Source organism: Pogona vitticeps, chromosome 4 (genome assembly GCF_051106095.1).
Source record: "Pogona vitticeps strain Pit_001003342236 chromosome 4, PviZW2.1, whole genome shotgun sequence".
In the NCBI taxonomy this organism is placed as follows: Eukaryota; Metazoa; Chordata; class Lepidosauria; order Squamata; family Agamidae; genus Pogona; species Pogona vitticeps.
In genome coordinates, this window is record NC_135786.1 from 229,510,104 (window position 1) to 229,536,886 (window position 26,783).

Consider the following 26,783-nt stretch of genomic DNA (forward strand, 5'->3'; position numbering starts at 1 on the left):
TGTTGCGATCGCAAAATGATGGTTCCTATGGGGTTTTTTCGCATTACATTGATTAGGTCCCTGCTTCACAAACCGTTTGTTCGCAAAACAATGTTTTTTCCGGTTCCGCAAAATGGCTTCCCTTTGCAAAATGGCTAGCTTCCCTTCGCAAAATGGCTGTTTTCCGGACCCCTGCTTTGGAAGACAGCGATTTTAAACAGCTGATTGGTGGTTCTCTATGGGCGATCTTCGCTGGACAATCAGGTATTTCCCCATTTGAACACATTAACTGGTTTTCAATGCATTCCAATGGTTTTTTTCGCTTGACGACGACTTCGTTTAACAGCGATTTTCCTGGAATGGATTATCGTCATCAAGTGGGGCACCACTGTACATTTCTGCTGTTATTGTTAGTTAAGTATACAGGCAGGACAAGAGAGGAGAAATGTTTGGGTTTGGGATCTCACAGGCACTTGCAGCCTGGAATACAGCCTTTGTATTTTGAGTTAGGTCTTTGGCTGCAGAGCCAGAAGTTGGAAGTCTAATTCCCTACTGTAGTTCCTGCAAGTAGAGCCAGGCTCGGTGGCCTTGGGCAAGCTGCACAGTCCCAAGGCACCCCTAAAGGAAGGGAATGGTAAACTACTTCTGAGTACTTTACTCCTAGAAAATCCTGACAAGTCCACTCCAACTTATGGCAAGTTATTATTATTTTGTGTAAAATACTAATTATTATGCAAAATCCACATTTTTGAGCAAAACAATCCTGATTTTCCCCCCCTTCAAGCTGCTGTTGACAAGCCTCAACTTGCAATTCGCAAGTTGTTTCATGCGTAAATGGTTACTTTCTTTTATCGTAAAAGCAGTGTCTGAGTACTGTATTTACTTAAGCTGGTTAAATGCTGTGAGGTGTGTGCTTTTATTGGGGCCTTGCTAATCAATCTTCACTCCAAATGTTGCTAGCCTTTTTGTTATGCAATTAAGGGAATTAAATATATTCCTCCCAGCTGGGACTACAAAGTCCATCATCAACTCAACACCTCTTGTATGTGGATGGTGCTGGTTTGGCTACATAAGGATCACAGGAAACAAATGTTATTTGGCTGTAGAAGTGAGACCTCTCTGCTCTCTGTTGCAGAGTATTCCTGGTGTGCATTCATTCTCTGAAAACCACCCTCAAAATGTTAGCATCAAACACAGGAAGAGGAGTTCTTAATTTGGATCCTTTCTTCATGGGCAAAGTTTATTTTGTTTTTGAACACTGAAAATAGCAAGCAATCTTCCTTGGCAGGAGGTCTAAAATGGCCTCAGGTTTTCCGTGAGTGTACTGATACCCTCCCTTCTGTGTGGGAGGCAGCCATTTTGACTACACTATGGAGGCATTCAACGTTGGAAGCATTTAAGAGAAAATTAGACAGCTATTTGTCAGATCTGCTCTGCTTTGATTTGGATTCCTGCATTGAGCAGGGGGTTGAACTTGATGGCCTTACAGGCCCCTTTCAACTCAATTATTCTATGATTCCATGGTGGGCATCTCCCCACCCCCAGGACAGCCAGGGAACCAGCTGACATTTCCAGGAACTGCTAGACTTCCTCAGGTCTGTGGGCAGAGAGACACATCTTGGTGCAAGGGATGCTGGAAGAGGAGAAAATTAGATTTTATTTTGTGTCATGTTTTTTTAAATAAATCTTTTAATTGCATTTTTTTCTACTTTTCTATTTGTTGCCACCAGAGTGATTTATTATAATATATTCCATTATTTCATCATGCTTTATACTCTCTAACATAATATTAAGCTAATCTCTTCTACTTAAATCGGTGTAGATTTCATCCAAGTATAAATAAGTTCCCATTTATTATTATCCAGTCTATCATTAAATGTACAGTGGCACCTTGCTTTACTATTGCTCCACATTACGACAAAACCGCTTAACGACGATCTTTTTGCAATCACAATTGTGATCGCAAAACGACTGTCTGAATGAGGAAATTTTGCTTTGCGATGATCGGTTCCCTGCTTTGGGAACCGATTCTTCACAAAATGACAGTTTTCAAACAGCTGATCAGTGGTGTCAAAATGGCCACCAGGTTATTAAAATGGCTCCCCGCTGTGTTTAGGGACGGATTCCTCACTATACAGGCAGCAAAAATGGCCGAACTATGGAGGATCTTTGCTGGACAGTTTGTTTTTACCCCATTGGAACACATTGAACGGGTTTCAATGTGTTTCAATGTTTTTGTTATTGTTGTTGTTGTTTTGCTTTACGATGTTTTTGCTTAACGGCGATTTTCCTGGAACTGATTATTGTCGTTAAGCGAGGCACAACTGTATCTGTCAAAATATGCATTTCTGCTGGTTCCATAATCTTCTCAATAAATTCCTTCTTTGTGGGCAAAGGGTTAGGGTTAGAGTATGTCATGTTTTTAAAGCCTTGACACCATGATCACCCCATTCCCAACTAGCAGCAGATTCACTGCCTTAGCATGAAGTTCTCTCTCTCTCTCTCTCTCTGTGGGTGTGTGGGTGTGTGTTTGTGTCTGTCTCTCTGTGTGTGTTTTGCACACATTATTTATGTTTCGTTCGTTTCGTTCGTTCGTTTAGTCGTTTAGTCGTGTCCGACTCTTCGTGACCCCATGGACCAGAGCACGCCAGGCCCTCCTGTCTTCTACTGCCTCCCAGAGTTGTGTCAAATTCATGTTGGTTGCTTCGCAGATACTGTCCAGCCATCTCATCCTCTGTCGTCCCCTTCTCCTCTTGCCATCACACTTTCCCAGCATCAGGGTCTTTTCCAGGGAGTCTTTTCTTCTCATTAGATGGCCAAAGTACTGGAGCCTCAGCTTCAGGATCTGTCCTTCCAGTGATCACTCAGGGTTGATTTCCTTTAGAATTGACAGGTTTGTTCTCCTTGCAGTCCAGGGGATTCTCAAGAGTCTCCTCCAGCACCACAATTCAAAGGCATCAATTCGTCGGCGGTCTGCTTTCTTTATGGTCCAGCTCTCACTTCCATACAGCACGACAGGAAAAACCATAGCTTTGACTATTCGGACTTTTGTTGGCAAGGTGATGTCTCTGCTTTTTAACATGCTGTCAAGATTTGTCATCGCTTTCCTCCCAAGAAGCAGGCGTCTTTTAATTTCGTGGCTGCTGTCTCCATCTGCAGTGATCATGGAGCCCAGGAAAATAAAATCTGTCACTGCCTCCATATCTTCCCCTTCTATTTCCCAGGAGGTGATGGGACCAGTGGCCATGATCTTAGTTTTTTTGATGTTGAGTTTCAGACCGTATTTTGCACTCTCTTCTTTCACCCTCATTACAAGGTTCTTTAATTCCTCCTCACTTTCTGCCATCAGAGTGGTATCATCTGCATATCGGAGGTTGTTGATATTTCTTCCGGCAATCTTAATTCCGGCTTGGGATTCCTCCAGTCCAGCCTTCCGCATGATGTATTCTGCATATAAGTTGAATAAGCTGGGAGACAATATACAGCCTTGTCGTACTCCTTTCCCAATTTTGAACCAATCAGTTGTTCCATATCCAGTTCTAACTGTTGCTTCCTGTCCCACATATAGGTTTCTCAGTAGATAGATAAGGTGGTCAGGCACTCCCATTTCTTTAAGAACTTGCCATAGTTTGTTGTGGTCCACACAGTCAAAGGCTTTTGCATAGTCAATGAAGCAGAAGTAGATGTTTTCTGGAACTCTCTAGCTTTCTCCATAATCCAGCACAAGTTAGCAATCTGGTCTCGAGTGCCTCTGCCTCTTCGAAATCCCACTTGTACTTCTGGGAGTTCTCGGTCCACTTGTATGATTTTGAGTATAACCTTGCTGGCGTGTGAGATGAGTGCAATTGTGCGGTAGTTGGAGCATTCTTTGGCACTGCCTTTCTTTGGGATTGGGATGTAGACTGATCTTTGTTTAGGAGATACTTTATTCTTTCATGCATGCCTACATACTGTATTAATTTTCCAGAGCTGGAAGCCACTGACGTCTATGACATCACAACTGTCTGCCCCGTGACTTCACAAGGCGCCCTCTGACATCACCAGGCCTCACAATTTGGTCTCAGTACTCAGCTCTGAAATCTTGAGGAATGGCAATCTGCTGACCTGGAAAACCGCCTTCCCCTTGAAGTTTAGAAAGAATATACAATGGGGACGAAAAGAAGCAACCATTGTCAACATTTCAGCAACCATAGTGTTCTCACATCAGGAGCATCTAAATCCTTGAGATTTCAGAGCCAGAGGTCTCTTTTAGTTGAGTCATTTTTAGTGGGGGGAAAAGAGAAAATGATTTGTGGGTGTCAGGGTGCCACACTTAGGACCACATCTGGTCTGCAGAGTCAGAGGTAGGAGACAGAATGACAGAACGTGTGGGCATTTCCATAGTAACCATGGGCTCTACTTTTGACCTTTCATCTAAGGCTTTTGATCCTTTTCTGCTAGGTGGAGAGTGGGATTTGATTGTTACACAAGTCAACTGAAAAACTAATTCATTCTGCCAAAGGTTGTGGAGGAAAGAGACTCTGAAAAGAGAAATGAAAAAGATGGCACCATGTTTTTCAGAGGACACCACCTCAGGACAGGCTAATTTAGAAATCCTGTTCTTTTTCTGAAATACAGGGCAGATTTTTGGAATATGCGTTAAAAAGAGGAAAAGGGAAAGTTCCAAGTCAAGAATCAATGCAGTTCTGGAGAAGAGGAAAATAAAAGAAGAATATAGATGGAGGAAGATTATTGCAAGAGGTCCCGTCCATGGTGGTGGGGAACACGGTTAAATTGTATTTTGGTTTGTGTATTTTATGTTTATGTTACAGTCACTAAAAATAAAAATAAATCCTGTTCAAAATGCACCTGCCTTACAGCACCATGAAAGTTTCATGCTGATCCTTGCTTTCTACCCAATATTTACATAAATACCTACTTGTGCAGTTACTATGGCTCACACTGCCTTGTGAGAAAGCACACAACAGGAACTTCGAGTCATCCCCTGGAACTTCAAGCCAGTGGTTTTTGTTCCATAACCAACTAGTAATCTGTACTAGTTGTACAATCTAATCCATACAAGCTCACAGGAAGAGCAACCACTTCTGCAAGCTTCTGTAAGTGGAAGACCTGCTTGTGCAAATGTGTCTAGTAATTGACCTTCCATGGTAGCCAAAGAAACGGGCAACAGTGTGTGGAGTTGCATGAAGGTAATGACACTATAAGATCTTGACTGTAGCCTTCTAGTATCTTGCTTGTCTACATTTAGATAATTCTCTTATTTTTCTACTTCTAGCTAATTCTCCTTACAAAGTAGCCATTCCCAAGGTAGTATTTTCCAGATGGGCTAGACTACAATGACCATTAATCATCCAGGAAGGCTGGGGACAATGGGAACTGTGGTCTATCATCTTTGGGAGGTACTGAGTGAGTGATGATTTCTGCAAAGCATTATGCACACTGATGACATCATCACCATAATCAACAGCAGCAGCAGTGTTACAATAATAGTAATACCCAACTTTCTTACTGAGTACTAGCAATAATAGTAAAAAAATCCCACACACATACATAAATTACAGACACATGCATAAATTACAGTATCAGTGAAGCAGTTCATGGGTGAATAAGCACTGTTGACACTAATTGATTCTTCCAGTTCAAAATTTCAGAAAACAATGGCTAAAATCCTGTTGCGTAGTGAAATAAATAGCACATGAGAAGGCACTTGGATCAATGGAACTTACAAAGGGGTTGACTCACTAAATCCCCATTGCACATCCTCCAATGCAATTTACTATGCTACGCAACAGGATCTTGGCCGGTGGCACTGAGCAGCTAACCTGGAAATTAAAGTCCAAACTGAGCTCTAGGACCTATTGGCTGAAATCCTGTTAGTGCTGCTAGATCTGTACACCACTGATGATGACAGCAGCAGAAAGTAATTATTGGAAATTAAATGCTTCCTATTTCTGTCCCAAGACTTCTGGGTAATCCCTTTCATCACACAGAAGCGATGGGATTGGAGGAGGTATCTTTAATTGCTAGAAATCAGTTTCTGGTGATGATCTCACCAGCCTTCTGCAGGTAGGGTTGCGTCAAAAGGAATTCTTCCATTCACTTGTTCTGAAATCTGGGGTTATTAAAGATGGTTACTGGGAAACAGTCAACCTCCACTCCTTCCCTCATTGCCTTTCTCATGCAAGCAGTGACATATCTGGAGAGAAAAGTCCTGCCCATGTGTTGGCTCTACACATGAGCATGTGTGTTTGCCTCTAGAGCCTACACACAACCAAGAACCTCTCATCTTCAGACTGATTGCTTCCTGAGTGATCAAAATGATAAGGGAGGAAGGTTCGTTTTGCCTGTCTTTGTAACCATGTTGATCTTTCTGGATTGCAGAGCAACTGAATAGCAATTGAATCTTCACATAGAGCAGATGAGATGATCCATAGGGATGGGATTTTTGGATTTTCTGAACTACAAATACCCTCACTCTCCATTCTGGGAGTTCTACCTTCCTTGCAAACACCTGAATGTGAGGCAGTCAGGAGAAAGACCTAAAGCAGAAGGCTTTGAGACTTAATTAAGCCAGGTTCCACGCAAACAGACTCTAGCCTTGTGCTCTAATCTGACACTAACCACTCTATTTGTTTGTAGGGGGGAAAGTATGGTATATGTGTCTACAGTGGTGCCTCATTTTACTATTGCCCCGCATTACGACAAAACCGCATTACGACGATCTTTTTGCGATCGCTATTGCGATTGCAAAATGATGGTCTGAATGGGTTTTTTTCGCTTTGCGATGATCGGTTCCCTGCTTCGGGAACCGATTCTTCGCAAAACGATGATTTTCCTCCAGCTGATCGGCGGTTTCAAAATGGCCACCGGGTAAATAAAATGGCCCCTGCTGTTTTCTGGAACAGATTCCTCACTACACAGGCACCGAAAATGGCTGCCCTATCGGGGATCTTCACTGGACGGTGAGTTTCCAGCCCATTGGAACGCATTAAACGGGTTTTAAAGCGTTTCAATTGACTTCTAATTTTTGCATTACGACGTTTCCGTTTTACAGCGATTTTGCTGGAACGATTTAACGTCGTAATGCGAGGCACCACTGTATATGTGTTCCTGCTTATATAGTTTAAAGGAGTTCAGTCCACTCACAAGTCAAATGCCTCATCTGCTATTTGGAAGAGCCACAGTTGACCTAGACTAATTTATGTTGAAAGCATACGCCCTTTCAGATGCCTGAGGATGGCTTCCAGCAATTAAAAAGACTCTTGGATCTTAATACCAGAAGAACTTGTCTGAGGCTCTGATTCAATTGGCACTCCACTCTGTGTGACATTTAATTTCAGCAGGGAGATGGGATTATTCAAGGAACTGTCTGTAGAACTCTTCGGACCACAGTCTATTATTTTCTTGAAATCATGGAGGATTGGCTGAGTGTCGGATGACTGGAGGAGGATGAACATTGTCCCTGTCTTCAAGAAGGGCAAAAAAGAGGAATCTGGGAACTACAGGCCAGTCAGACTGATATCAATCCCAACAGATTTTATAATGGTCACTCTACAAGTACATTGGAGGAAATAAAGGAGTAATAACGAGAAGTCAACACAACATGGTTGTTTTTCAAGAACAAACCCTGACAGACTAATCCTATCTCATTTTTTTTTCAGGTAGCCTCCCTTGTAGAAGGTGGGAATACTGCAGATATCTTGACTTCAGCACAGCCTTTGACAAAGTGCCCCATGATATCCTGATTAGCAAGCTAACTAGGTGTGGGCTGCATAGCACAAGTGTCGTGTGGATACACACTTGGTGATACACCCTTGGTTACGGAATCTACTCAGAGAGTACTTATCAATGGCACCTGCTCAAACACGGGGGAAGTAATAAGTGGGATATCACAAAGCTCGGTCCTCTTCAACATTTTTATTAATGAACTTGGATAAGGGGCTGCAGAGAATGCTTATCAAATTTGTGTTACAGAAAAAATGGGTGGACGTCAGAAAAAAAATTCAAAAAGATCTTGATAGGCTCAAGTACGGGGATAAAAACAACAAAAAGAAATTTAGCAGGGATAAGTGCACATTTTTATACCTAGGGGGTTAAAAAACAAATGCACAGTTACAAGATGAGGGGTACTTTGCTCAGCAATACTACGAGTGAGGAGAACCTTGGAGGTGCAGATCAAGAGCTGAATATGACCCAACAGCATGACGTGCAAAAAAAAGGCCAATGTTATTTTAGGGTGCATTAACAGAAATGTACAAATCCCACGAAAAACTAGTTCTCCTCTATGTGGCACTGGTTAGACCTTATCCTGAGTATGGTGTCCAGTTCTGGGTACCGCACTTTGAAAAGGATGACAACAAACTGGATCAAATTCAGAGCAAGGTAACAAGGATGAGCAATGGAATGGAAGCCAAACCCTATGAGGAAAAACTAAAGAACTAGATTATGTTTAGACTTGAGATGAGGATAAGGTAGCACTTTTCAAACACTTCAAATACAGAAAGGGAACAGGATCCGTACTTGATCATCCCAGAGTGCAGGCCAACGGGCTCAAGTTACAGGAAGCCAGATTTCACTTGAATATCAGGAACTGTTCAAGCAGCACAACAATGGAATCAATCACCTTGGGTGGTGGTGAGTGCTCCATTGCTGGAGGCATTGAAGAGAAAATTAAATAACCACCTTTCAGATATATTTTGAGTTGGATTCTTGCACTGTGTGTGTGTGTGGGGGGGTTGGACTTAATGGCCTTATAGGCCCCTTCCAACTCTGTTATTCTATGGTTCTATGAAACCTTAGTACCTTATTTTTCCATGTATAATACACCCCCATGTATACGACACCCCCCACTTTTCTAATCCGAAATTAAGAAATCTAAGTGGGGCTAAGCAAGTGTAGGGGGAAAGGGATCAAAGTGCTTCAGGGTCGCTTTGATCCCTGCTTTCCCCTCTACTTGTTTTTGTTCTCTCCTCAGCTTACTTCCGTGTATAAGATGACCCTCAATTTTTAGTCTAAAGAGTTTAGACAAAAGTATAGTCTTACACATGGAAAAATACAATACTTTCTGAACATAGGTTAATTCTGACCTGCAGTAATTGGCTTAATCATCTAAAGTGTATGTGAGTGAAAAGAGGTAAAAAGAAAATGGTGGCTTCTGAAGCTTTCTTTATGGAGATGCGGTAAAGCATGCTATATGTGCGAGATGATTTGAGGGTGGAAAGATTGACTTACATGCTGCTTTCCCACAATGTTATCAAAAGGAAGCTCAGGGCTCCAGGAGCCTTCGGTGAATGTTGCCGCACTGTTTCTTCTGTCTGAAGATGTGATTGCCTCTTTGACAATGTCTTCAGGCAGAGTCAACAAGCTTTCCTCAGGCTGCTTGATCAAGTAAGTCTCAATGTTGTGTTTTCTCAAGAATTCGTTACGTTCTTTGCCGTGTCCTTCTTCAACATTGTAATCCCCATTTAGACAATCGAGAGTAGCTTTGGATATGTGGATTCTCCTGCAGAGGTATGAAGAAGCAATAAAATGAACAGTATTCAGCACAGCCAACAGCAAGGAGTTCATTTGCTTCCCCAGATGTTTGGGGTTCAGTCCCCCATCTATTCTATTCAACACAGCCAAAGGTGAGGGTCTGTAGCAGTGTTTCCCAACCTTGGTTCCCCAGATGTTGTTGGACTAAAACTCCCAGAAGCCTTCACTTGTGCTGTGCCTGCCAGGACTGCTTGTAATCCAAGACCATCTTGAGACCCAAGGTTGAGAACCACTGGTCTAGAGGAAAGATGGTCCAAAGCATCTAGAGGATCTACAGTTCCCCACTTCTGAATTCTGGAATAATGGACCTAAGATGGGTTTATTTATATATGTGTTTAGGTGGGGTCAGGTTAGGACTTCCAAGGGACAGGTAAGATGTCCCTTTAGAGTTTCTGGTCTTGGAAACAGACAAAAGCTTATGACCAAATTTAGCTGTGATAAGGCTGGCAGAAGGAATGGAGGGGACAGCTTAATGGCCCGTTTCCATCTCTCACACCATGTATCAACTTTGCTATTGAGAAGTAGCCGTGTTGCTATTCAGTCACTTGTGCTTCTCAAAGTGTGCTGGAATATATTAGTTGTGTCATATAGAAAGAAGGTTTGCCCATATCTAGACGATTGACTGAAACGATACTACGCATATATCTCACATCAGGCCACCTATGCAAAAAGCACACCAAAAAGCACACATTAGCAACCCAAAGTGACATATTTGTGTGAACACTGCCTGTGGGATATGTGTCCCCAAGTATCACGTCATGAGGTTAGCAGATGATAAAATGCTGTCCGCTAAGCTTAAAGGGAATGGAAGCATCAGTTCTGGAATATGTGGCGGAATGAATACTCTCATCAACATGAAGACCTGAAAAAGCTGCATCAAAGCTTCCATTATCTTTATATAGCTTTGGAATATCATTAGGGTTTCTTTACAAGGGTTGTAAGAATGCATTTTCTAGTGTCTGTAAGGACTGATGACAACAATTGAAAGGAGAGTCATAATTGACTAGGAGTGATAGGAGATGCAGACCAACATATCAGAAGGCATCAAGTTTTGAAAGGCTGGTCTACAACAGAGGTTCTCAACCAGTAGTATACGTATTGTGGGTGAGATGCAGAAAAAGCCTAGGAGGACATTGTGTTTTTAATAATAGTTATTAAGAAGTCAGTACCCCTCAACCTTCATGTCTACCTGCAAGCTGATTATGCTAAACTCTTTCCTACCAATGGACTATCCACCTGTAGCCTTCTGCCCTGCTAGGAATTTCTTTCAAAACTGGATATTTCTCTTCTTTCCTTCTTCTCCCAGCTTATCAACTTTCCATAAGTGATAAATAGAGTAACATAATCCCAGGGATACTGCTTTCAAAATGTTATTTTCAAAAGTTAACACATTATTTCCAAGCTGCTTAGCATATACTACTGTCTTTTATGGAGTCCTTCACTTACCCAGGGATTCCACCTGACTCGAGTTTGTTTGCAATATCCACGTCCCAGGACCAAACATCAAACTGCCACTTCCGTAGACCCAGCACGCCACACAGCACAGATCCTGAGTGTATTCCAATCCTCATGTCGACATCATGCTTTGTCCTTGACCTCACATACCTGGAAAAAAAAATCAGAGACTTCAAACTCCAGCACACTGCAAGAGTATAAGCAGAGAGGCAAGACTGCAGATTGCTTCTCAGCACTAGGAGAGTTTATCTACCACACAGTTATATCAGTTTGGATATCTTTTTAACTGACATAGCTCCATGCTATAGAATCCTGAGATCTAGAGCTTGGTGAAATACTTTAAGTCAAAAATACAGCGAGCAAAAGGTCAACGAATTCCACCCAGCCACAAGGACAGGGGATCACTACACACAAAAGACCAGCTAATGACACCCATCAACCACAGGGACAGATAATCTCTTCTCCTTAGCCCAACAATACACCCACAACAAGACACACTAATCACCCATCTACAGAAAAAGACAAAAGCCTATCTCACAGCCTTAAATACTGCACTCCCAAGCCAACTACACCAGAGCACAGAGTGCTGTCCTCTGAAGATGCCGGCCACAGAGACTGGCAAAACGTTAGGAATAAGAACCTTAAGAACATGGGCAAAGAGCCCGAAAAACCCACAACAATCAAAACCTAGCTCTTTTCACAAGTTATTTATGACCTTTTGAAGACAATTTGTCCAGCAGACTGAGGCAAAGAGGCAGTCCCGAAACCAGCAGAACCAGGGACAGATTGTATTTGTCCTCAGTGTGGAAGGGATGGTCACTCTCGAATTGGCCTCCTCAGCCACACTAGATGCTGTTCTAAGTCCTCCATACAGAGCACGTTACCACAGTCTTTTGAGACTGAAGGATGCCTAATCTAATCTATGACCTTACCCCAGAGTAATTCCATTGAAGGATTGGGCTCTTTTTTTCTTCTTTGTTGTGCTTATGAACTTGCCCTGTTTTTGCCGCCTAATATTATTGCATTCAACATTTATAACTTTTTATAGCCACTATTCTTTATTAGTTACTTTATTTTTAGATATTATGCTTCTTGCTTGCTTTTTATGTGGGCTGTTTAAATTGAGGTTGTTGTTTATTTTGCATTATTGTGTTTGTTTGCCACCCAGAATAGTGGCTCTGACACTAGGTGGGTGGGATAAAAATATAAACAAACAAACTCTGCTAGAGAGTGTTAGTGTACTCCTGTGAACACGAGGGCTAGACCTCTCTAGCAAGGAATTATGTCACAAAAGTTCAGACGTTGACTCCTATAGATGAGGACACGGAAGTTATAGACATAGCAAAATGCCAGGGATGTTGGGAAGTCTGAGTCAAAAGTCTGAATCTGAGTCTTTAGTACCAAAGACCGAGTCCATATTAAAAAGTTATTTCCCCCAGAAAAAGTAGGGATGGTGCGTTCTGATTTGCAAGTCAAGTCTGAGTCATTGAAAAAAAAATCCTGAGTTGGGTCAAGTCACCGGTTTGACTTAAGTCCGGCTTGATGGCAAGTCCCATGACGTGAGTCCCCATTGCTGCAAACTGCTCTATTCTGCTGTACCCTTTACAGGCTTATGGCTTGGGTCCCATGACTCTTGTGTCACAGAAGCTTTCTACATGCTGTAGAGGCCAACACGTTCATTCTCCCTTCTTCTCCTTTCTCTGAAGGAAAACACCTCCTACCTTAAGGAAGACTGAGACAGAAGCGGGTGAAGGCTCATTTTTGTACACTAGACCCTGCAGATTTTCTCCGTACCATCTGGAAATGATGCGTGAAAGATTATACAATGCAAGGCATTATGGGGCTTGTAGTTTTAAGACCTTTTTAAAAAGTACCGCCAAAAGATTGTCTACTTTTCATGATGAGCGAGAGTCATCTCAGACATCTGGAGTGGGTGTGTTGAAACTGGCTTTCGTTACTCTTTGGAAGAGCCTATTAGCCAGTGGCACATCTGGGCTACAGGGTTACAGAAGCTTTTTCCCTAAACAAAGAAGCCACAGTTAAGAGTCACTTGCAGTCTCATTCATGTTAGCTGCCAGTAGAAGATGGAAATGTTACTTTTTGTCCTGTAGCTCAGAATTCCCAACCAATGGCAGGCACAGTCTCCCAAAGTAACTTTTCCATGCCCCGTCTGGAAGGAGGCCTCACTGAACATGGGGGCATCTTTATTTAGAATAAGTATCAGTCATCTAGCAGGTCTATATAATATGATAAAGTAAGATTATTTGTAATAGGCAAGGAACATCGGTAAACTTATTACTTGCAAGGCTGAAACAAATGAATTTGAAAATAATAAAAATAGCTGTGGATCACGTTAAAAAGATCAGACTTCATTTCCACCAGGATTTAAAATTTGTATGGAAATTTTGGAAGAGTTGGGGGAAATGGTTCAGTTTCTATAAAGCCGAGAAGTACACTAGACTGAATGAAAAACACACCTGTAGTTTAGTTTTGCTTAGACTACTTTAAACAGAGAGTTATCACAGGAACACTTAATTGCATTGTGTGGATGAGCGGCACACATATTACTGCTATTAAAGGAAAGACCTGATACAGCAATATTTAAACGTAAATAGTCACAAGGTCCACTGAAACGACTGAATGTTTTTGCATGAAAATCACTGTACAGGTCTTTATTACAGCACCAGTGATTGGCCTAATTAAAAAGTTTTCTCATTTAACTCCCTCTTCCAGGCAGTTAATGGCTTTTTTTTTAAATGGCTTTTCCAGAATACTGCTTGCTGAAACATGAAAGCTTCTTGCCATTGTCTGAGTATAAATCACAGAGAAAGGATGAAACCGAGATATGGTGAATATGAGAAAGAAGCCAGGAATCCTTTCTGTGGGTCAGTGCTTAAGAATGCATAGTCCATGGTAGACCACAGCAAAAGTATATCTAGTCCAGAATTCTGTTCCCATGGGGGTGGTGGCGGCTAGGTCCAGTAAGACAAGCCCACCATCAGAGTATCAGGACACAATTATCTACTCATTCAAGTTTCTCAGACATCAGTACTGAAAGACATATTGTCACTGATATATAGGTTTGGAGAAGCTGTCTTCTCAAACGGTGATACAACTGCTCAAGAGACATCTCTGAAATTGTGTTTAGTTTGAATGTAAGGCTAAGAGTAGGGACTTCTCCATGTTGGCCCTACAGTAGTGGGTTTCTTTGTTTTTGTTTTTGTTTGTTCTTTATGGGTTAAGTGTAGGGATGTGGGGAAAGGGGGCGTGGAGTAAACAAGGGGTGCAAATCAACATCAAAGATTGCATTGAAGTCCCCTACTATACAACATTCCTCATATTCTCTATTGATATAGAGATGTTGTTGTATCTTTGTATAATTTTTCAAAGAATGCCTTTTGGTTGCAGTTCGGTGCATAAATGTTGACTAGCAGTACTCGCCTTTCTTCTTTTTTTGGACTTCTACCATTACAGTTCTTCCATCTTCAGATGCATGGATTAATTTAGGTTGTAATTTTTCTTTAAAAACATTGTCACTCCCTTCTTTTTCTTCTCTGCATCAGAAGATAAGAAGAGCTTTCCCAGACCTTTGTTTTCATTCGGTTTGGAGTCTTGTCTTTTTAAATGAGTTTCTTGGAGACAAATTATATCCATATTCAGTTTTTTCAAATACTGAAATACTTTGGCATGCTTTTGAGGCGAGTTCAGGCCATTGATATTCAAAGAACAGATCTTCCATTTTCCCGTAGACATCTTTTGGTTTTTTAAAAATTAATTTTATCATCTTTCTGGTTCTTGGTTTTTGTCTCATGCTGCCCTCCTGGTCAGTTGTGGTGCTGCTGCTCCCATCAGATCCTCTTCTGGTTGGCATTCTTCATCTTGTAAGTCTACTGAGTTTTCTTCTAGGTCTGACCCTATTTCTGATTTATCTGAATGATCAGATTTATCCGTATGGTTATCCTTCTCTTCATCCTCCTTGGTTTTGTCCTCAATTTTTCTTAAAAAGTGAGACCATTCATTTTCCATATTCTTTCCTTTTAATTCTAACTTTCCAGGGAACATGTTTCAGAGCTTTAGCATTCCCACCATCTTGCACTAACTGTTTCTCTTGTGTTGCTCTCAAGATTCTGTCTCTAAAAGTTGTTTTGATGAAACAAACATGAAGTCCTTTGGGTAAACAGTTCTTTCTAATATATGCTGAAGACATCCTTTTCATTGAATCAATATTCTGTACTATCTCCTCTCTTCCAATTCCAGACCATGTTGAAAGGCGTTCGCTGGTGACTTCCAGGAAATCCTCAGATTGTTTCTCAAGGACATTTTGAAGTCTCAAAATGTAGTTAGCTTATTGCATTTGTCTTTGTATCAAATTTGCCTCATCTTGTTGTCTGCATTTTTCGCTTTCTTCTAGGGCCCTCTTGACTTCATCTACTTTTATCTTTTTTTTAATTGCCCACCTCTCTTTTCATCTGGGTTAACTGCATAGAAATCTCTTTTGTTTGCTGTGTCAGTGCCTCAGTGCTTGTTTTCATTTTCTGTGTCTGAATATGCTACTGCTAAACGAAAGTGTTCTGCTGGACCATCATTTCTTTTGAGTATTTCCTGCATGGTGTTTTGTATTGTAATTTGCCAGTTTTGAGACTTTTATGTCAATTTTGCCAAATTGGAATCTGGGGTGGGGGATGAGTGTCCACTCCCTCCTCTGCCCTTAGAATTCATCTTATTAGTATTTTCCTGACAATTGACTCTAATAATTTCTCCCTTTGACACATTTTCTAATTTAATTGAGGCTCAGATGTTGCATAAGGGAGCTAGTGAGATTAAAGTGTAACAAATAATATTTTTCTAACCTAGCTGGGTGTGACTAATATCCAATCAAAACAATTAAAACAAATGCATATATGATAGACATATCATACACACACAAACCATCCAATGCCTAAGCAACATTCAGGTCATAGTTCATCATTAAAGCAAATTCTACCTTATAGACTCTCCCTTTGATATAAGGTCCAGCTGCTTGTAGCTTCTTCAGAGTCCGTTCAATGTTATTTACAAAAGTTGTGTGAACCACATTATTTTCAATAGGAAAGTTTTCAGAAGGAAGAAAAGCATAGTATATATAACACTGTTACTCTTCTGATTTAAAATGCCTTAACTCCCAAGTTCAGAGCTGCAGGTCAGCAGAATCCCATTTGCTTAGATTTTAGGGCCAAAACTTGCAATCTAGACTTGGTTGATGGGATATCCCAAGGTGGATCTTTTTGACATCACTGGAGTGATGTCAGAAAAGTGGAGCAGTCAAAGGTACAGAAGGTAGACTTGCTTGCGGATTAACTGGTTTTGGAAATGAGCAAAGGGATTCTGGGTAAATAGAAGTCATGTATTATTCATGTGGTATGCTAATGTTGTGGAGAGGCGGAGCCAAGAGAGAGGTTAAAAGGTGGAGCCTGAGAGGAGGAGTCAAGAGTCAGTCAGGAGTGAGTCAGTGAGAGTTAGTCTGAGTCAGGAGAGTCAAGAGTCAGTGAAGAGTGAGTCAGATTGAGAGTAAGAGTCAGTCAGAGTCAGAGAGAGAAGGAACAGATATTGATACAGCTAAGCTGGTTAAGATAAATAGATAGAGAAGGTGGTAATTTATTATATGGCAAGAAGTAAGTATGTATAGAAAGACCTGTGAATGATTTGCTTGTGTACAATGAACATCTGAAGAACATCTGCGATTATTATTAACTTTGCTACACTTCAATAAATACGTTCTGTTTGCATTTACCAAACAAGTGTTTGGACAAATGTCTTTTATATTGTGGATAGAGGTAATCCACTGTTGGCAATGACGGAAACGAAGACTGGAACCTTTGTGAGGGCACAAAAAGTTGGTGCTTCATAGAGGTGAACGTCACAGACCTGCTTGTGGATTAACTGGTTTTGAAAAAGAACAAAAGGATTCTGGGTAAATAGCATACCCTTGCTGTCTGGAGCCCCATTCAATCATTAGTACTCTCACACAGTGAGAAGGAGTATGTTAGTCTCATCCTCTCTCTTATCCAATTCATCAGTAAAAGTAACTATACAGTGGTGCCCCACATAGCGAGGTTAATCCGTTCCGGATTAACCTTCACTATGTGAAAACTTCGCTAAACGGAACGGGGAAGCCCACTGGGCACAAAATGGGCACAAAACTCACCGTTTAGCGAAGTTTCCAGGGTCCGGCAGCCATTTTCGTGCCCTCGGTAAGTGAGGGGAGGGCACGAAAATGCTGCGTGTGGTCATTTTGGGCGTCCGGTAGCCATTTTGAAACCACCGAACAGCTGATCTGCGGGTGTCGCAAAGCGAAGATCGGTAAGCAAAACGCTTACCGATCTTCGCTATGTGAGTGTTGCCCATTGGGGCCGACGCTATGCCTCTGCATTGGCGATCCCGAAAACGTGATCGCTATGCGGATTCGTCGTTATACGGTGCGCTCGTTAACCAAGGCACCACTGTATATGTAAAGGGGGGATGTAACTTAGTCCATGGTTTCCCAGTGTGCACCAGATTATTAAAATAATGGGGTTCTGGCTCATGTGGAGAACCTACGTATAGAGAGAACAGTGCATCCCTCTTCATATATTCAGCTTCCAGAACGAAAATGAAGCTGGAAAGAATTTAGTTTGTGCACTGACCCTCATCCATGTGTATTAATGACTGAATAACCAATATGGCTATCCAGAAGAAGTAGGGGGGAGCTCTCTCTCTCTCTCTCTCCTCTCTCTCTCTCTCTCCCTGTGTGTGTGTGTGTGTTTCCTTGGTTGGCAGCAAAATGCACTCTGCAGCTGCAATGGCTGCAGTCATTTCCGATATCCTACTTGTCCTTAACTACAGCATATTGGACACCCAGGAGTTTCTTATGCTCTAACGAGCCTCTTTCATTCTTCAAAGCATGATCTGCCTGCCTCCAATAAAACAAGTCTTGGATGCAGTAAAGCAGAAAGGGGGAATCTGAGAATGTCCTGCAGCTTAGCAGTAAGGAGCCAAAGAACCACAGACTCAGGCACAGTGTGATGTTAGCCATAAAAACAAGAGAGAAAGAAAATGAATTACCTGATGGTTTTGATCATGCTGAGTCCCATTTCAACGCAACAATGAGCGTGGTCCTGGCGCGGTTCCGGGAGCCCAGATACACAATAGTAGCAGTCTCCCAGGATCTTAATTCTAAGGCAGTGATGTTCCTGCATCCAAGAAAAGAAAAGAAAAAGGAAATGAAGGAGAGAGAATTGAACTGAAGCAATAAGACTGCTAGCACAAGAGGTGATGGAAAAACAATGGAAGATAGTAGAAGTAAAAAGGATGAGGGTTTCAGGCGCTGTATGTACACACGCATCTGAAGTACAATAAATATTTTTACTGTACATCTTTCCACAGCCAGGAATAAATAGTGTCTTAGAAAGGAGAATATTGGAAAAGCAACCAAGTTCTTAATGTTGAAGATACGGCTGGTGGGTTTGAAGTTATCTAAGCCAGAAATCTTTGCCTGAGAACTATCCATTTCTGGAGAAGCCATTAAAATATATATCACTTTAATGTGCAGGGTGGTTTTACAAACATGGGCACTTGCCTCCATCCATTCCTAGCTGGTATCAGGACTCACTGGCACAGTGTGGAGGTATCTGTATGTATGTTTCCAGTATAGGGTCTGGAATTTCCCCCCCACATGTTGTGATTAAAATGGTTGATCACTGCATAGTTTCAGTGGCAAGGTGGGATAGAAATACAGTGGTGCCTCACTTCGCGAGGTTAATCTGTTCCGGAAAAACCCTCGCTAAGTGATTTCATTGCTATCTGGAAATGAAAAGCCCACAGGAACGTATTGAAACGGGTTTAATACATTCCTATGGGCTTAAAACTTACCTTTAAGTGAAAAATCTCCATTGCGGCGGCCATTTTGGGTGCCTCGTAAGTGAGGCAAAACAGCGGTCGCCATTTTGTTTTTGTGGTGGCCATTTTGGACCCACCGATCAGCTGGGAAAAATGGGGGCTTTGCGGTGATCGCGTCCCCACGATTGTCGCAAAGCAATTTTTCCCCATAGGGCCATCGCTAGGCGATCACTCCAGCGATAGCCCCAAACCCCTCGCTATGCGGATTCGTCGTTAAACGGTGCACTCGCTATGTGGGGCACCACTGTAATATAAACCAACAAGCAAACATGGAACCCTCTTTCATAGAAGCAAAACTGGTCTACAGATCAGGGGCCTTTAGAAACGATGAAGGCTTAAGAGCTTTTTGGCCTTGTTAAATGGGCTTTTCTCAGTTTCAAATAAATAGCAAATGTTAGACCATCTTCCTACTTTTTCAGACAAATTTTTGTCTCCCCCCCCAAAAAAAGGAAGACAAAAGCAGTGAAAAGGAACAAGCGACTGTATGAGTGATATATTCGCGAAGGCTTTCACGGCCGGGATCTAATGGTTGTTGTGGGTTTTTCGGGCTCTTTGGCCATGTTCTAAAGGTTGTTCTTCCTAACGTTTTGCCAGTCTCTGTGGCCGGCATCTTCAGAGGACAGCACTCTGTATGAGTGATGTTGACAAATTAACACCTTTCCTTCTGCAACATGGATGGTTTGTCGTTATGTACCATTAAGTTGGAACTGACTTATAACAACCCTAATGGGGCTTTCAAGATAAGTGTGATAGTTAAGGTGTGGCTTCACCAGTTCCATGCCTCCAGAAAGTCTCCTAGTCTCTCACTCTATCCATCACACTACTCTTGGTGTCCAACATGAATGGTAACACATCGTTTTGGGGGAATTGGTGATACATCATATAATGCATTATTTAAAATACCTTTCACTCTTGGGCAATTGTGATGGAAATGACAAAGCCAGCAGGCATTTTGGCAGCAGTCTGCTCCCGTTGTAATCCAGGGCACCACTAAAGGCCCCCGATTCTAGTGCTTTCTCTATCCAAGATGTTAATGACGTCAGAATGCTCTTCAGGCTTCAGAGAAGCCCGTGTTTCCAAAACTCTAAAGGCAGAGCACGTAGCCTGCCCTACTCCATTTTCACATTCTGATGAGTTGAAGAGGAGAGCTTCCAACTCACATGGAACTTGGAAAATCTGGTTTCTGACTCATGCGTAAAGTCTATAGGCAAGCAGGAACCTCTCTTCTTCAAATCCTGCAACTGGATGGAAAAGTAATGATGGAGAGAGTGGGAACAGGTGTTCTCTCAGCGTATTGAGAATGCTCGATTTTCTAATGCCTGAATAGAGCTATTTCTCATATGGTTCTGGTGCTCATCCACCTTCTTCATTTGCTTTTCAGCCCTGGCTCCTTTTCAGTCTTAACTATTGACTTTGTTCATTGGCTCCTGGCTTGCATCAGGTTCAAGGCTTGTGAAACACAAGAAAACACATAGCAACACCGAGGGATTCGTAAACATGCATTGGATGTTCAGAAGCAGATAGATTTTCATGGGAAATAACTGAATGATACGGAACAAGGGGACAATTCATTTTAAATTCAGTGCGAGAAAGGGACAATAGATGGGGAACGGGATCCTCAAATCAGATATGTCCACTTGACCACAGACATACCTCCCACGACCTTGTTCTGACATTTGGGACATGCCATACTACAAATATGAAAAGAATGGGCCACCCACACTTTTCAGAGTCCTGAGAAGGTCAGAGTTCAGACTTGGGAGAGCTTCCCAATCTACCTCTGGTAGAAACAGAACTGAGAATGAGTGCCCCTGGCATGAAGGGAGGATGCCTGAAATGTTAAGAAGATTGATCAGAAAGGAGATAGCTACACTGTACTTGGGACGTGGTGCTGCAGGTTAAAGCTTCTGTACTGCAAGGTCAGGAGTCCAGCAGTCGTAAGATCAAATCCACGCGACGGAGTGAGCTCCCATTGCTTGTCCCAGCATCTGCCAACCTAGCAGTTTGAAAGCATGCAAATGCAAGTAGATAAATAGGTACCACCACGGTAGGAAGGTAACGGCGTTCCGTGTCTAGTTGTGCTGGCCACGTGACCACGGAAGATTGTCTTCAGACAAAATGCTGGCTCTATGGGTTTGAAACAGAGATGAGCACCACCCCCTAGCATCGGACACGACTGGACAAATTGTCAAGGGGCACCTTTACCTTTAACTTTTTACACTGTAGTTCCCCCCCCAAAAAAAGAGACAGTCACCTTAAAGACAACTTATAAATAATATAAATAAATAAAAGATTTACTCTCAAGACTTTTTCAACAACTGATTCTTGGGGGAAGACTGAAAAAACGAGAGCAAGACACAGCAGCTTAGATCTTGATGGCTCGTTAAATATGGCATGTTGAACCATCTGTTTCAGAAAATTGCCAGCGAAAAGGTGATGCAGATGGTTGCCAAGAGAGAAAAATATTCCCAACTAACACTTTGGGGAAAAAAAAAACAGACTGCAAATTATTCGTTATGCAATTATGCTGAGATATTTTCGGAAAGATTCTGATTTCAAATAAACACTGTAACTTTCCTCCTCTGAAACACAAAAGTAATTTGCTTTGTTTCCTTGGTTCATCAGAAGTCCAAAATGAAACCAGAAAGACACCACAGCCTGCAAAACACACACACACACACACACACACACACACACAGAGTTTTTCTATGCATATGAAACCCACCTCTGTTTATTTTCTGACTGGTATTTCTTGAAGAGGTACACATTGGCTAGTCAACCCACACACATCACAAGTACCTATGCTTAGGTACAGTGTGTCACGCACTAAGATTATGACAAATATGATTTTGGAGCCCAGTTCAAGGCTTTGAGATGTATTTGTTTTAATCTGAAGCAATCTGGGCCACATCCCTTTTGATTTTCTGGACACTGAATCATGGCAACTGGACTTTTTTCTTGTTAGGTTGAAATGTAGTAGGAGATCCCTCCACAGATTCTCCTCAGACTGAAGAAGCTACTTGGACGAGTAGCGAAACATTTCAACCTAACAAGAAAGAAGTCCAGTTGCCATGATGACTCAACTTCCAGATAGCCTCACCTGGATGATTTGTACCCTAGATCTGGGCTGATTTGTCAACCTTCCAAAATAGGTGTAAGTTTTTTAAAATTTCTACACTGACATATCTCAAATTTGGAGATATGCTAGCTCCTAAAAATGGGAGTTAGCATATCTCCAAATTTGAGATATGTCAGTGTAGAAATTTTTTTAAAAAAACTTACACCTATTTTGGAAGGTTGACAAATCAAAAAAATGGGAGTCTCCTTCATGGATTGCTGCCTTGTAGTGGCGAAGGGGCTTGAGTAACTCAGAGAAGCTATGGGCTATGCCGTGCAGGGACACCCAAGACGGACAGGACATAGTGGAGAGTTCCAACTAAACGCAATCCACCTGGAGTAGGAAATGGCAAGCCACTCCAGTATCTTTGCCAAGAACGCCCCATGATCAGAAACAAAAGGCTAAAAGATATGACGCTGGAAGATGGGACCCTCAGGTCGGAAGGTGTCCAACATGCTACTGAGGAAGAGTGGAGGACAAGTACAAGTAGCTCCAGAGCTAATGAAGTGGTTGGGCCAAAGCCGAAAGGACGCTCAGCTGTGGATGTGCCTGGAAGTGAAAGGAAAGTCCGATGCTGTAAAGAAAAATACTGCATAGGAACCTGGAATGTAAGATCTATCAACCTTGGGAAGCTGGAGGTGGTCAAACAGGAGATGGCAAGAATAAACATCGACATCCTGGGCATCAGTGAACTAAAATGGACAGGAATGGGCGAATTCGGCTCAGATGATTATCATATCTACTACTGTGGGCAAGAATCCCATAGAAGGAATGGAGTAGCCCTCATAGTCAACAAAAGAGTGGGAAAAGCTGTAATGGGATACAATCTCAAAAATGATAGAATGATGTCAATACGAATCCAAGGCAGACCATTCAACATCACAATAATCCAAGTTTATGCACCAACCAGCATTGCTGAGGAGACTGAAATTGAACAATTCTATGAAGATTTACAACACCTTCTAGAACTGACACCAAAGAAAGATGTTCATCTCATTCTAGGGGACTGGAATGCTAAAGTAGGGAGCCAAGAGATAAAAGGAACAACAGGGAAGTTTGGCCTTGGAGTTCAGAACGAAGCAGGACAAAGGCTAATAGAGTTTTGTCAAGAGAATAAGCTGGTCATCACAAACACTTTTCCAACAACACAAGAGGCGACTCTATGCATGGAAATCACCAGATGGGCAATATCGAAATCAGATTGATTATATTCTCTGCAGCCAAAGATGGAGAAGCTCTATACAGTCAGCAAAAACAAGACCTGGAGCTGACTGCAGTTCTGATCATCAGCTTCTCATAGCAAAATTCAAGCTTAGACTGAAGAGATTAGGAAAAACCACTGGGCCACTCAGGTATAATCTAAACCAAATCCCTTATGAATACACAGTGGAAGTAAAGAACAGATTTAAGGAACTAGATTTGGTGGACAGAGTGCCTGAAGAACTTTGGATAGAGGCTCGTAACATCGTCCAGGAGGCAGCAACGAAAACCATCCCAAAGAAAAGGAAATGCAAGAAAGCAAAGTGGATGTCCAACGAGGCCTTAGAAATAGCAGAGAGGAGAAGGGAAGCAAAATGCAAGGGAGATAGGGAAAGTTACAGAAAATTGAATGCAGACTTCCAATGAATAGCAAGGAGAGACAAGAGGGCCTTCTTAAATGAACAATGCAAAGAAATAGAGGAAGATAACAGAAAAGGAAAGGCCAGAGATCTGTTCAGGAAAATTGGAGATACTAGAGGAACATTTTGCGCAAAGATGAACATGATAAAAGACAAAAATGGGAGGGACCTAACAGAAGCAGAAGACGTAAAGAAGAGGTGGCAAGAATACACAGAGGAATTATATCAGAAAGATTTGGATATCCCGGACAACCCAGACAAGGTAGTTGCTGACCTGGAGCCAGACATCCTGGAGAGCGAAGTTAAGTGGGCCTTAGAAAGCCTGGCTAATAACAAGGCCAGTGGAGGTGATGGCATTCCAGCTGAACTATTTAAAATCTTGAAAGATGATGCTGTTAAGGTGCTACATTCAATATGCCAGCAAGTTTGGAAAACTCAACAGTGGCCAGAGGATTGGAAAAGATCAGTCTACATCCCAATCCCAAAGAAAGGCAGTGCCAAAGAATGCTCCAACTACCGTACAATTGCACTCATTTCACACGCTAGCAAGGTTATGCTCAAAATCCTGCAAGGTAGGCTTCAGCAGTATGTGGACCGAGAACTCCCAGAAGTACAAGCTGGATTCCGAAGAGGCAGAGGAACTCGAGACCAAATTGCTAACTTGCGCTGGATTATGGAGAAAGCCAGAGAGTTCCAGAAAAATATCTACTTCTGCTTCATTGACTATGTGAAAGCCTTTGACTGTGTGGACCACAGCAAACTATGGCAAGTTCTTAAAGAAATGGGAGTGCCTGACCACTTTATCTGTCTCCTGAGAAACCTATATGTGGGACAGGAAGCAACAGTCAGAATTGGTCATGGAACAACTGAGTGGTTCAAAATTGGGAAAGGAGTACGACGAGGCTGTATATTGTCCCCCGGCTTATTTAATTTATATGCAGAATACATCATGCGGAAGGCTGGACTGGAAGAAACCCAAGCCGGAATTAAGATTGCCGGAAGAAATATCAACAACCTCCGATATGCAGATGATATCACTCTGATGGCAGAAAGTGAGGAGGAATTAAAGAACCTTGTAATGAGAGTGAAAGAGGAGAGTGCAAAAAACGGTCTGAAACTCAACATAAAAAAAACTAAGATCATGGCCACTGATCCCATCACCTCCTGGGAAATAGAAGGGGAAGATATGGAGGCAGTGTCAAATTTTATCTTCCTGGGCTCCATGATCACTGCAGATGGAGACAGCAGCCTTGAAATTAAAAGACGCCTTCTTCTTGGGAGGAAAGCGATGACAAATCTTGACAGCATCTTGAAAAGCAGAGACATCACCTTGCCAACAAAAGTCCGAATAGTCAAAGCTATGGTTTTTCCTGTCGTGATGTATGGAAGTGAGAGCTGGACCATAAAGAAAGCAGACCGCCGAAGAATTGATCCCTTTGAATTGTGGTGCTGGAGGAGGCTCTTGAGAATCCCCTGCACTGCAAGGAGAACAAACCTATCAGTTCTAAAGGAAATCAACCCTGAGTGCTCACTGGAAGGACAGATCCTGAAGCTGAGGCTCCAGTACTTTGGCCATCTCATGAGAAGAAAAGAGTCCTTGGAAAAAACCCTGATGTTAGGAAGGTGTGACGGCAAGAGGAGAAGGGGATGACCGAGGATGAGATGGCTGGACAGTGTCTGCGAAGCAACCAACATGAACCTGACACAACTCCGGGAGGCAGTGGAAGATAGGAGGGCCTGGCGTGCTCTGGTCCATGGGGTCACGAAGAGTCAGACACGACTAAACGACTAAACACACAAAAATGGGAGTAAGCCTGACAAATTTTAGACAGCAAGTTTTAGAGGTTTGGATTCTAGGCACCCATAATTTCTTTTTCTAGAAAGAAAGAAAGAAAGAAAGAAAGAAAGAAAGAAAGAAAGAAAGAAAGAAAGAAAGAAAGAAAGAAAGAAAGAAAGAAAGAAAGAAAGAAAGAAAGAATAAAGAAAGAAAGAAAGAAAGAAAGAAAGAAAGAAAGAAAGAAAGAAAGAAAGAAAGAAAGAAAGAAAGAAAGAAAGAAAGAAAGAAAGGAAAAGATAATCAGGTGACTATGTTTCCCACTTAATTCAATTTGTGTTCTGCTCATAAATCAATTTGTAAATTAACTTTGCTTGACCTTGGAAGTGAACCCTGCTTTTCTGTTTCTATCAGGAACCCAGATCAGCCCAATTTACTTAGGAATTCAGGACTGGTCTAATGCTGGTACACAATGATAGTCTATAATAAGACCCCAATGTGACTATGTTGTCTAAAATCTCAGAAACATGCTCCACCCTCAGCTGCTAGCCATGGCGTTTTTGTCCTGAATTCCTAAGCAAATTAGCCTGATTTGGGTTCCTCATAGAAGCGGAATAGCCACATTCACTTCTAAGGTGCACCAAAGTTAATTTACGAATTAATTTATGAGCAGAAAAAAAATGAATTAGATGGGGAATATATTCACATAAAGTTGGTTGCCCTGAACTTCAGAGGTGAAGGCAAGTATTACAATCTGTAATGGATTTTCTATTTTCCAAACCTTCCAATTAAGTTCTTGGCTTTCGTGAACGAATGAACGAACAAATGAACTAAGAAATGAAGGAATGAATGTTTTTCCATATGGATTTTTGAGAATATTTATTGCAGAAATGCTTGCTTCAAAAGACAATTCAATTTTCAAAATTTATATATGTTAATCCACACTTTCATGAGGATAATTTTTTAAAATTGCAATTTAAAGTGGGAATGAGATAGAACAATTCGAGGAATCAGCCCATGCAAAAATGGTACAGGCTAGAAACTGATTAATGTGCCGTTCCTAACCTAGCTCTTAAAATGCTTAGCAGCATTCCAGGTAGATTTAACATCTGCATCCTGTCACCAGAGCAATCCACATTTCCTTGTAAGCGACTGAAGCTACAGTCTTAGAAGGGCAGTTTTCATGTCATTATTGATTAAATTAAAAGATTCTGAACAAGGAAAGGGCTATAACTTGTGCGTATATTGTGTAGAACGTAGTCTTCCTATGCCACAGTATGTTAGGGTCACATCGCACTTTAAAGGAAATGCATATTTCTTCAGCTTACAACATAGTCCCTCTAGGCACACAAATCTTTCCGAGCAATGTTTCTGAGAAAACTGACAGGAA

The 26,783-nt window shown here is 41.8% G+C and overlaps 1 protein-coding gene across 2 annotated transcripts in view; it reads right to left on the reverse strand.

Annotated features, from left to right (window-relative positions):
- ADCY8 (adenylate cyclase 8) overlaps positions 1-26,783 on the reverse strand; it is a 154,202-nt gene that overhangs the window by 62,177 nt on the left and 65,242 nt on the right. For both annotated transcript variants that reach the window (XM_072999345.2, XM_072999344.2), the window contains exons 5-7: positions 18,049-18,176; positions 10,960-11,118; positions 9,211-9,481 (exon numbers count right to left, since the gene is read on the reverse strand). In XM_072999345.2, coding sequence (XP_072855446.2) covers positions 9,211-9,481; positions 10,960-11,118; positions 18,049-18,176 — 558 coding nt within the window. The remainder of the gene's footprint in view (positions 1-9,210; positions 9,482-10,959; positions 11,119-18,048; positions 18,177-26,783) is intronic.